Source organism: Podarcis pityusensis (assembly GCF_964106645.2).
Source record: "Podarcis pityusensis genome assembly, chromosome: 10".
Taxonomy (NCBI): domain Eukaryota; kingdom Metazoa; phylum Chordata; class Lepidosauria; order Squamata; family Lacertidae; genus Podarcis; species Podarcis pityusensis.
The window spans coordinates 71,467,239-71,480,057 of NC_138035.1; the positions used below are offsets into that span (position 1 = coordinate 71,467,239).

At 42.9% G+C, this 12,819-nt stretch overlaps 1 protein-coding gene across 1 annotated transcript in view; it reads right to left on the reverse strand.

Annotated features, from left to right (window-relative positions):
- SEMA3C (semaphorin 3C) overlaps positions 1-12,819 on the reverse strand; it is a 126,601-nt gene that overhangs the window by 50,619 nt on the left and 63,163 nt on the right. Inside the window, exons 5-6 of the mRNA XM_081023607.1 lie at positions 9,168-9,287; positions 6,280-6,370 (exon numbers count right to left, since the gene is read on the reverse strand). Of these exons, the coding sequence (XP_080879733.1) occupies positions 6,280-6,370; positions 9,168-9,287 (211 nt within the window). The remainder of the gene's footprint in view (positions 1-6,279; positions 6,371-9,167; positions 9,288-12,819) is intronic.

Genomic DNA, 12,819 nt, shown 5'->3' on the forward strand with positions numbered 1-12,819 from the left:
TTAGGTCTGATAATCCACACTCCTCCTTGATGTAGGAGATCTATAGGGATAACATACCCAACTGATGGCTGTTCAGTCTCTGCCTGAAGACCTCTAGCAAGTGAGAGACTATGCCACCCAAGTAAATGGTTCCATTGTCAAACTGCTTTTTTCCGATTAAAACAGGGGCAAGGAACCTTTGGCTGATATTGCTGAAACACAGTTCCCATCATCCTTGGCCATTGGCCATAGCTGCTGGGCATGATGGGAGTTCAGCCAGAGGAGTCCAGACTACACCTCTCTTCTGCATCAGCCTAGAGCTTGTACAGTGAAAATTAAGTGCAATATTTCCCTCCTCTTCTGCCCAGGTGAGCAAAGGCACTAATGTAATACACATGGTGTCCTGTTCTGTCTTGCTGCTCCCTGGCCGGGAGGTAGGCTTATTCCCTTCATCACTTGCCTGCCAAAAGGGGGACAAGTCACTCAATTGGTGGATGGAAAAGATGTACTCTGTCCATAGCAAGGCCTGGATGTCTAGCAAAAACACTGGGACCAGAGCTATTGCCAAGCTCTGAGCCTGCTCACTAAGAGGGAATGTGGCCTTACTGGAAACAGGTTCATCTTCCATCTCCAGTTCAACCATCAACATCTCCATCTTGTCTGGATTAAACTTTAGTTTCTTTACTCATCCTTAGGCAAGCAGTTTCTCAGCTCCAGCAATTATTCATAGCGGACCCAGCCATGGGAAGAGGAGACAAAAGCAAGGAGCCATCAGTAGTCTTAGCTATAAAAAGGTAAAGGTAAAGGTACCCCTGCCTGTACGGGCCAGTCGTGACCGACTCTGGGGTTGCGCGCCCATCTCGCTTAAGAGGCCGGGGGCCAGCGCTGTCCGGAGACACTTCCAGGTCACGTGGCCAGCGTGACAAAGCTGCTCTGGCGCGCCTGCACCAGCGCAGCACACGGAAACGCCGTTTACCTTCCCGCTATAAATCTACCTATTTATCTACTTGCACTTAAGGGTGCTTTCAAACTGCTAGGTGGGCAGGAGCTGGGACCAAACGACGGGAGCTCACCCTGCTGTGGGGATTCGAACCGCCGACCATACGATCGGCAAGTCCTAGGCGCTGAGGTTTTACCCACAGCGCCACCCGCGTCCCTTTAGTCTTAGCTATAATTAATATTAAATGAGGTTCCTGTCTTAACCATTTGCTTATGTTCTCATGTGAAACTGGAGTTTGAGCAGATTTACAGACCATGGTTAAGAAGAAACCTAGTTAATTGCTATAATCCCTGGCCCTTGACCATTCTGGCTGGGGTTGATGGGAGCTGTGATCCAAAGATTTGGAGACCACCATGTTGGTTAAGCCTGGTGAAAATGCATATCTCAACTACAGGTGGATAACAAGGGAAGGAAAAGAAAATGTACCCTAGATAAGGAAGGAAGGAAGGAAGGAAGGAAGGAAGGAAGGAAGGAAGGAAGGAAAGGGAGGCATTGTACGTTCCTGAAGCTGGTTCCTGATTTGTGTACCATAGTTTGCCAGTGTTTTGTCTGCACTGAAACTAGATGTCCTTATTCAAGCTGCTCAGAAGGGCTCGCATCTACAATCTCAGGATCATTCTACTGACCTACAGGTCCTACAGAGTTGTTGTAAGGATTGTTGTAGGAGAAAGGCTTTGGACACTGAAAAAAGGCTATATAAATCTGAAACACATTTTAATTAACCTTTCCATTGCAAATACAATTACCCCATATTTTCCTGTCATTGATTTCCTACAGGATTGCCTGTTACAGCTCAGCTTCATAGTTCTCACAAAGCTCTTATGTTTATCGCTGATCCAGTTTTTTAATATAAAAAATTAAACACTGGAAAAGAACGGTGCTATTCTTAATCCCACTGCATACCAGCTTTATTAGTTATGTCTTAAGCATTCCAAGAGCCTACTTGTCTAATCAGGCACCAATAATATCTGTCAGCTCCACTTCCTTTTGGCTTAATTGTTAAATTCCCCCAAACAATTTGTCTTAGTGAGTGCAGTACCAGCTCACACACTTTGGTATTGCTTCTCTCCAATGTATACCTGATAAAATCTTAGAATCATTTGCGGCGGAAGAGAAAGAACACACAATTAAGTTTTTGGGTTTTTTCCATTGCCAAAAAGATAGAAAACAAACCATAAACCAGTATTGAAAACCATAGTTTGAATATGGATATGAGGACAACCTGTTAGTTAACCATGGTTACCAATGGTGCACATATTACTCTACACCAGTAAAGGAAAGGAGACCAGAGGAGGAGGAGGAGAAGCTACATGTTATGGTAAACCATGGTTTGCAGGAAGCCAGCATTATATTTGCACCAAACTGTACTGATATATATGTTGAAAAGGTTTAGCTGTTCAAGATGCAAAATTATAACTTGTATTTAAAATCATGTTGATGTGTTTGCATTTGGCTATGACGGATTTTAACACAACTTTCATTATTTATCCCGTTCCCAGTGAACTTTTAGGGTTTCATTAAAAAAAATTCAGTTGACCACCAGTGAATCCCTATTTCTTCATTAGAATAAACGTACATATTTCAGAGTGCTACTGTTGTTGTTGTTTTTAAACTCCTAGGAATAGTGGGAGCTGCCACTCTATAGTATCCCTCCCCCCCTTTCCTTTCTTTTTTGAAATATTCGTCTGGCAACCCAGTGCAGAGGTCAAACAAATGATCCTCTTCCCGCTGCCAAACGCCTGTTGATCTTGGTGTGAGCAGAAGGCCTAAAGCTACAAGACATGCTACACTGAAATCACAGAGCTAAACAGCCTCTGCAGTTTGTTTTCAGTTGCTATGAAGGACAAAAACCGTATGCTAAGGTCAATGGCATTCTTTGCTTTGTCCAGGAGAATCTGAAATCCGGACAACGACGGCTTTCTCCTTTGGCTAGGAACGCCAGCGTGCTGTGCTGCTGGCTTAGGGACGGTGGGATTAGATACAGAGTCATGATCCTAGACTTTTGAATCAAAGGTTCTTCCTGCCCCCTGCTGAAGACAGTGCAACTCTTTGCATCCATAGTAGAGAACGTTGCTTCTGATACATTCATAGGGATGGGGAGGAAATTTGATTCAGCTCACATTTAAAGGCAAAGCTACCTAAATTGCACTTTCTGAAAAAACAGGTGAACTGAAGCACATCTAGAACTGAAGATTTGCACCGCCAAATTTTGCAATGCAGTTCTCCATCCGAATGATGCACACAAAAATGTATATGCTAGTTAAAGTCACATGCCAAAAAATGCACTACATCAGGAGAAATCCCTTGGTGAGAGTGTGTACTTTGGGCAGAAATTCACACTAAAAGGCTGATGAATCTGCATGAGGACTTTAAAATAATGGCAAGCTGATATGTAAACGTGGAGAACTGAACACAAGGCAGGAAAAAAATGAGCAAGGAAGAGGAACTGCAATTTACAGTTCTGCCCATCCCTAATTGAAAATCATGTGCAGGCAATACTGCTGTGGGAATAAGTACACAGCCATTTCCAGCCAGGGAACTAACACAGCTCTGATGATAACTTGAGAACTGTGAACAGGCAAAGGGGAAAAGATTAGACACAAACACACCTGTTTATATAATCATTTGGATGAAACAAATAAATTCAAGATATTATCCAACCTCCAGAGAGGTCTATTATGCCTCAAAGCTTATCTTTCATCCCAAAATAAAATTCCTATCATTTCTTTCTTGGGACATCAGTGAGGGATGAGGTCACAATGTAAATGGACCAATTTTATTGGGAACATTTCTTTTACTAGACTAACCCGTCCTGGGGCCTTTGATCAGATGCTCTGCACTCTACTACAAAAGCGAGGTATGTAACATTGAAAGCAAGCCCTAGTTTGACTGAAAGCATATGGGTGAAAGATGGGGAGGCGTGAGGGACATGCCTGAAAGCCCCACCCATTGCTGCCCATGTCTGCTCCACTTTCAGGCCTTCTTGTGTCTCAAGAGGGATTCTAAGCATGTTTGTCAAGGTTCCTGATCTCAACACAGGAAGGTCTGAAACTCAGGGCACACAGGGAACACTGGCGTCAGGACCTGCACACATGCCATTACCCTCCCCACTTTTGAGCCACACAATTTTAAGTGAACATCTGAATGCAGCTCAAATGAACCAGCATTGATGAGCCAGTAGAACTTGGTCCAGTTCCAGCATCTGACAAAGCGTGATGGAACTGACAAAGTGGGCTCTACTCCAAGATGATCCTGGTGTCTCAGTAAATCTGTCACAATAAATATGATAATCTTTATAGCAGAATAGGACTTACTGTGGTTTGGACCAAAAGATTTATACCTCAGCTTTATAATAGGGTACAGTTGGAAGCAGAGGAAGACCGCTGGAAACAGAGGAGGAATTGCTGAACGCTTGAATTCAGGAGCCTTGGATTCACCATGAAACTTTTAATGTGTAGCAGATTTAACCAACGTCATGATCCCCAGGCCATATATGGCAGGCCAGCCATATCAAGCTGCAAAAGCCATGTGCTGTTAGGTGCTTTTAAACTTAGAGTTGACATGCTGTCAACAGGTAACAAGGTAGGCTTGCCTTACAAAGGCCATCAGGCTAATAGCATCTGTGTATAGAGCATTTGCAACAGAAGAAAATATGGGGGAAATTCCTTTGGGAGGAAGGGTGGGATATAAATTCACTCACTCAATAAACCTGAGTGTGAATTAAGTTCCTTTTGCAGAGGAACATGGGGCAAGGTTCAGTTCAGTTTAACTTTAATTTTAGTGCAATAATTTATGAACATATAAGGGTTTCATTAAATTAAGCTCTGTGGCCATTGCACTGACAATTTTTACTGATCTTAAAAGTTGGATTGCTATTTAAGTTTAAGTATCACAATTATTGGGAAGAATAAATATAGCAAGTGCTTATGTTACACTATATGTGTTTTGATATTTTCTCAGCCTTCTTAAGTATATTTTATACTTTAGCAGAGCAGAATTCTGTAGAATTCAGAGGGCTGGGGGGGAAATCCTATGGATCAGGCATAGGCAAACTCAGTCCTCCAGATGTTTTGGGACTATAACTCCTATCATCCCTGACCACTGGTCCTGTTAGCTAGGGATGATGGGAGTTGTAGTCCCCAAACATCTGGAGGGCTGAGTTTGCCTATGCCTGGTATGGACATTGTGAACTGAACTGTGAATTTGTTCCTTTTTGGAAGGGATGAACTTGAGCTGAAATTAATGTTACTGGCCTGCTGGTGACTGGAAGAGCTCTGTCCTCCCTCTGTATTTCTATGATGAGTGTGCGCAAAAGCCCATTTGGGTCTGTACTGTGTTCAGAAAAGAGACATCCGCCATTCAGCCAACAGCCCACTTCCATGTGGGCATGGAATTTGATGCATTCACCTCCATGCTTCCTATGGCTACCAGGCAAGTGCTCAAATGTCTAAGGCGGCAACCACCTTTCTTTCCATACAATGTCTTGCAAAGGTATCACGGATATTGTATGGGGTAAGATGCATGCACCTATAGGGAACTGGGAGCAGTCATCTTGTTCTCCATGCAATCCCCAGGAAGGGGCTGCATTTTGAACCAGGTATTTTACTACATGGCCCCAGAGGAGGCACTGGTGTTCTAAGCAGCCGTAAAATGTTAGAGAAAGAAAAGGGCACTCCTTGGTCTAACTTTCAAGCACTTAAAAAAAACCAACTGCATTGATTTTGTGGGATTTTTCATTATCAAAAAATCTGCCTGCAAAAAAGGACAACATTGAGCTTGTTTTGTATTGGAACTAAGTTAATCCAGTCTTTCCTAGCAATACATTTTCCTACAATTCTAAAATCAATCTCTTAAAATCTACTGCAACCACTAAAACCTAGTCACGTCTCTTTCCTTACTTTATTAAACTAAATCAAATATTCTTTTATAACCATTAAGGTTGGAAAAATTACGCAAGGCAATCTTGCTTCCCCCCACCCTCAAATTACACTAAAGTGCCTTTGGAACCACATATTATCTGCTCCAATAGACAGCTGAAGATCTCTAACATATTTCCTGAACTCAGCAATCACTTTTACATGGAATTCAGCCTAAAATAATGGAAACATGTTGCTGGAAGTGGCCTGTAGTCCAATTCCCTTAACTGAGGAAAGATTCACTAGAACTAAACAGTCACTGACAGATCATTTTTTCCAGTTTCTTCTCTTACCCTGTGGCTCAATTTGTTTACAACACCCTCTCATTTCACTCTCGGCACCTAATGATTTAAGCCCCCAGAAACCCTAGTTGTTTTCACTTACTGATCATAACAGAGACGGTATTCACATTAGGGTTGAAAGAGCAGCGGCCCTTCCCAGATTCACATTTGGAATCGATCTTGAAAACTTGCTCCTGTAACAGAGAAATAACATGCAAATGGTAGGGAACAGTTGAAGGTTAATTTTAAAATGCCTGGCTTGGGTGGTGTACTGTGTGGAAAAGCAGTTAACGACTACCATAAGACCTGCAAAAATGGTGCCTGAAACAACAACAGGTCTTGTAGCATCTTAAAGGCTAAAACATTTATTGCAGCATACAGCAACACCTGTGCAATTGGTGCTTGTTATCCTGAATTTTCATTTGATTCCGTGGCTATAGCTGAATATTGCACCAAAATGAAGGAAAGAATGGTTCTCCACTTTTCTATGGAATTTTGCCTGATCTAACAGACCTCTTCATTTAGGTCCACTTTCAATTAAGAATGGACAAGTCAGCTTATTTCTGTTCTGTGTCAGTTTCAAATGCATCCGTTAGTAAGTCCATCCCATCCTGTTTTCTGTTTATATATTTTTAACTACATGAAAAATCCACACTTTCCCCTAAAATATACACTTTGTATGCTTTTCATTCACTTTTACATGCATTTCCTCCATAAAATTAATTCTGTTTGCTTTAAAATGTGGACCAAATGAAATTATCAGTCACAAACAATCATTTATTTATTTGGATAGATGAAACACATTATTTTCCAGATTCCCAAACTGAGATGCCTTCAGTCTCCAGTACTAAGAGCTGTTCCACAGCCAGGCTCCCATTCCATGTCACAGAGTGACCGTGTTTCACAATCTCCGCATGTGACTATAGACAAGGGCTGGAGAGCCTATGGCCCTTCAGAGCCTCTCAGACTCCAGCTCCTATCATCCCACACTACTGGCCATCTTGGCTGCACCTGATGGGACTTGTAGTCCAACAACATAGGGGCAATGGTGATGATGATATCAAAGGTCTAAAAAAACCTAGAGCTTGGACCCAGAAAGACTCGGATTGGAAGACAGCATTGGTACCCAGCCTGAATTCTGTCAGCCTGGTTCGAACTTTACAGCACAGGCTAGCTCTGTGAGTCCTAAAATGATATACTGCCAGTAAAAGTCTATTGAGGAGTCTTGTAGGAAGCTGTGAAAGTCAATGACCACCCTAGCAATCAATCATTTATGTGTTCCCTGCAGGCAACACCGTTGGAAACACAGCAAATACACCTGCTACTGGAGCTGAATCCTTGGTCACAATAATGTGATATGAATGAGGCAAAATTAATAAGGCCTAGCCTTCTCTAGCCCACCTTGATGGTTAGATGTTCAGTGCCAGCTGCCATGCAGAGACATGTGTTATGGCTAGGAATGGAAGAATCTGCCAATTTTTTTCTCCTCTTTCTCAGTTTCCCGATCCTATACACAGTTCTCCACATTTGGCAGCAATTTGTGTGTGTTTTTATTTCATCTCCATGAAAATTCAACAGCAGTTTAGTGTAAATTTTCCCAAAGAAACACATATTTATATGCAGTTTTCACAAATGTACACATTTTTGTAAGCACTTTTTCTTAATATAATGAACTTTTGTCTGCTATTGAAGGCTTCCTTTTTGTGTACCCTTTCCCCTAAGACATGTGTTTTTTGCAAACTTTGGCTGGAAAGCTGCATCACAAAAATTTGGATAAGTGCGAAGGGTACTTGTGCATTTTGTTTTGGAAAATGCACATTTGATCAATTTGGCTTTCTGTGAATACTGCATCAAATTGCTTCCCCATCCCTAGTTATGGCAAGGTGGGCTCTCAGCCCAGTTTCATACAGGAGATGAAGGGAGGTGGGCAGTAGAAAGAGGAAGCGGGTGAAAAGGGGTGACAGAGAGAGAAAAGGGGTGTGGGAGAAAGAGAGAGGAAAGGAAGGGGCTCTGCCCATTGCTGGCTCTGATCCTGCCATTGCTGGAATGTCCCTTCCCCAGATAGATCATCCTCAAGGAAAAGGTGGCCTTCAATGGAAAAAAGGTTGCCAGTGTTATAGCTTTAGGAGATTCTAGCTCTGCAGATAAAGCAAAAGAAATTGCTTTTCAACCTCTTTTTCTTTCTCTCCCTTTTCACCTGGAAAAACAGCCTTTCACCTATGAAAAACGATGGCATTACTTGCTGATAAGCAGTGCAATTTTCTCACTAGACTTGCTAAAAATAAATCCCCTCTGTTCTGCTAATTAGGCCCATACATGCAAAAGGGGGGGGGGGGAGGCTCACATTAAACCCTGATACTCCAAGCGGCTTTGCTGTTGTTGGCCGTCACCATCCCAGCAAGGAAAGTGGAAGGCCTGCAGTCCAGTGCCTAACAGACTCCAGACGTCTGAGGCAGCAGTTTATTTAATCAATGGATCACAGGCATGCAGCTCAGGAGACAGGCGCGCTGAAGCCCAATTCCAGTACGCTCAAGATGCGTATCTATATTTTGCCACTTAAGAGCACCACTATTTCCTCCTCATTGCGAAATCTTGCATTTGATTGTAAATTAATTACGCCAACAAAATGTGTCTGCTGGGTGCAAGCTTGTTGAAGAATAAATTGAAGGTTCCTTTAAAATGGGGCAAGATTCCTCTCACATTAGTCTCAAGCTGCGATGGGGAGGGAGAAAGCAATGCCTTTCGTCACCCAGTGCAAAGCGCCCCTCCGTCTTTTCGGCAATTTTTAACAGAGGTGTTGAGAAAGGGGTGAAAGTATTTGCAGGCATGGGGGCGGGGAGCTCACCGCTCAGTGCCAAAGCAACTGGGCAAGTCTTGCTGCATCACACTGTACTGCTGACAAAAAGAGGGGCACTCAAACCACCGCAGAGCAGCACTAGGCAGTCTTCCAACCAGCCAACTCACACACCACTACTTGACTGACATACTTACCTCTGCCCTTCGCCCTCTGTTGAGATATGCACACACAGGGCTAAACGCGCCACTTCCACAAACATATAAATGGGTGCGGTTGAATGTCTGTATCACACGGACAAAGTTGCCGCAACCGTGCTGCAGAGGGAACAAGAAAACAAACAAAAGGGGGTTGTAAATCTACTCCCAGAGGTGACTGATTTCCACTGGGACCATAGGAGCCAACTCCCAGGGGTTTGGGGGGCTTTAGCCCCCACAAAAAATATTTGAGGGGGCTGGGCCCCCACAAAGTCGATGGGCATTCCCATTCAAATGGTGTGCATGTGCTGCATCATGTGATCAATTATGTGGGGTGCTTCTTACATGGGCCCCCCCACAATGTTTTATTCAGGTTGGCAGCCCTGACTGGGACTGATGGGTGAAACACTCGGGAGCCCACCAGCAGGTGGAGCCAATGGCAGACAGAGCCAACTAACTCCAATTTTGCCCCTGTCTTCCTCCCTGCTGAATTCCACAAGTGGCATCACTGAGACTACGGAAGAGGAACCTGAAGGAAAGCACCACCCTCTGGACTGCTTGCTAGTAATAAGGCAGGCAGCTGGAGGGTGACTGAAGGCAGACTCAGGTTGGTGGGGCAGTGCCCCATTTGTCCTAATGGACCAACCTACACTACTTGCTCCCCAGTACCACTGATTGGAACCAAACCACCTTAAGGAAGAGGAGCAGAATAGGTGCTCTAACAGATGCCTCCCAGATGATGGACTTGACTTGGCATACTAGGTGGCACTAGATTGGCTAAGGAGCCACAAGATTCTCAGCGCCACCTGTAGATCAGGATCTGGTCACTGGCAGTTTCCATACAAGGTTCCTATCTGTGGTAACCGAGTCCAGCTCATTGACAGCTATACTTGTACATGAGGACGTACCAGAAGAACTATTACAGTTGAGAATTGGTATACATGCACATCATAAATGAAAGGCAATGGCTGAGATAGCCCCTGAAGAGCTTCAAGCAAAACAAAACAAAACAAGACCTATCCTTTCCCCTTTTTGGCTTTTGCTATCACTTTGAGGCTGGAAGTGTCAGCAAGAAGAAGAAGAAGAAGAAGAGTTTGGATTTGATATCCCGCCTTTCACTCCCTTTAAGGAGTCTCAAAGCGGCTAACATTCTCCTTTCCCTTCCTCCCCCACAACAAACACTCTGTGAGGTGAGTGGGGCTGAGAGATTTCAAAGAAGTGTGACTGGCCCAAAGTCACCCAGCAGCTGCATGTGGAGGAGCAGGGAAGCGAACCTGGTTCACCAGATTACGAGACTGTTCATAGTCCTTTCTTGTCCAGACAGAGCCACCTCCCAATACTGAAAGCCTGGCATGCTTGTAGCATAAGCCCCAGCAAACATGAAACATTTAGCCACATTTTCAACATGTGGCAAGGTTTTTAAAGCCACACTCATACGAAAAAAACTGTAAACCAGTAGTTGACTGATCCAAGTTCTGATCTCTTTCCCTCCTGCTATACTTTCACATTCTTCCTCATTCTACCTCTCAGGAGCCTGAGATGTGCCTTAGTACACAGATGTTTCCTTTCCAGATGCTATGGAGGACCCATGGGTGGGCCCGTATGCCAGTTGTCAGTGCATCACATTCATGTTCCATTCTACATTCCATTCCATTCCATTACACTTGTTTTACATAACACCCAGATATGGACACATAGATTAGTTAAGCAAATTCTATTATAATTTTGCTGGCCCTCCCTCCTAGGTCTCTTTTGTCCCATTTGGGGGTTTAAAAACATTCATGAAAAGTTTGCATTTCTATTGTATGCATTACTGTACACAGTTCTGTAGAAATTTTCCCCCAAAATACACATTTTGTATGCATTTTGACAGGAATGAGCGTGTGTGTGTGTGTGTGTGTGTGTGCAGTTTTTGTGCACTTAAATGCCATTGCAAAATCTGAAGAATAGTGTAATCTGTTCAGGAATTGCAGTCCAATCCTCAACCAAGCAGGGGGACTATTAAATTTGGTTCCTCTGTTGCAAAAAGTTGACCAAATGAATAATTCCTCCATAAAGGAGAATGACTGGTAACAATACTGCAAGCTTTGAATAGGCTTCTGCATTAGGAGCCATCAGCACTAGCATTCCCCTGGCTCCTGAAGACACATCTGTTTAGAAAAGCATTCCCCTGAACTCAGACTTCCCGTTCTGATTATTTTAATCAGTTTGTAACTGTTTAAATGATTATGCCCTTTAAGTGGCTTGTTTTATTATAGATTTTCTTTATGGATTTTCAAATGCCTTAATGGAATTGTTTTATTGTGTGTTTACATTGTGTATGTATTGCATACTTGATTTGATACTTATAAACTGCTTAGAAGGCATTTTGGCATGTAAGCAGTATATTACTTAGTTAACTGATAGTATTGATAATAATTACATTGAGAGACCGTTGGTGTTCTTCCCTTTGGCTTTTTTATTTTTTAAAAAACCTTCCAGCTAGTCTCTGTTGCTCCTCAGCATCTCATGCATCCTGGAATGTCCACAGACAAATGTCCATTAGGACATCTTCTATGGGTATTCTGTGAAGCACGGAAGGCCGAAGGCTGCCTGGAGCACACCAAAGGGCGGTGAGGATCTTATTTTAAGTTAAAAGAAAGCTTTAACTTTACAACTTGTTTTTAAAAAAACAAAAAACATCTCCACTGCTCTTTGGCACCCTGCTGCCAGTCTCCCTGCTAGATGCACATAGCATCCTCTTTGTAGAAGTGCAACTTAGCCTCCCAGAAGTTTGCATCATTGACCCCAGTGGTTCTTACTTCTGGGAAAGTGTGTACAGAAATGCAGCCTAAGTCTCATGCAAAATTCAGCCACATTTTGCTCTCCCTTGAATATTGACTTCATTAATGACATACAGCATACCACTAGATTCGAATAAACATTCTTAATATATAAGTACATTGCATTTTGCACAGTATGGGGAAATACTGGAGCTTGGTATGTATGATGTATTAGACAGTTATAGTCATCTGGGAAAGGAAGCAGACACCATGCTAACATTTTCAACACTAATTTAATTAAACAGAAATCACTTGAATCCATTACTGGTGACATTTTAATGGAAAATGCTACGCTCCATTATTCTCTGCAGATCCAATATTTTCTTCCCTTGAGAAGTATGGATCAAGATAAGATCAAAATGGAAAAAGTATTTGCCGTATACTCCTTTTAATTACAAGTCCACAACCAAATGAATCCTTATTAGAACATAGCATAATATGCTATTATTTAATTATGATTAGAAATTGTGCACCTTATTCAAATGCTGGTGGGAAAAAAGACCTGAAACAACGCCTAGATATATTCAATGGATCAACACAGAAGCCGTTTCTGAGATGCCATCTAGATGCATCACAAACAATTATTTATTTGGGGGCTGGAAAACTTTGACCAATGAAGTGGAATTTATTTATTACTATTTCTAAGTAATAAATAAGACGTGGGTGGCACTGTGGGTTAAACCACTGAGCCTAGGGCTTTCCAATCAGAAGGTCAGCGGTTTGAATCCCCGCAACGGGGTGAGCTCCCGTTGTTTGGTCCCTGCTCTTGCCAACCTAGCGGTTTGAAAGCACGTCAAAGTGCAAGTAGATAAATAGGTACAGCTCTGGCG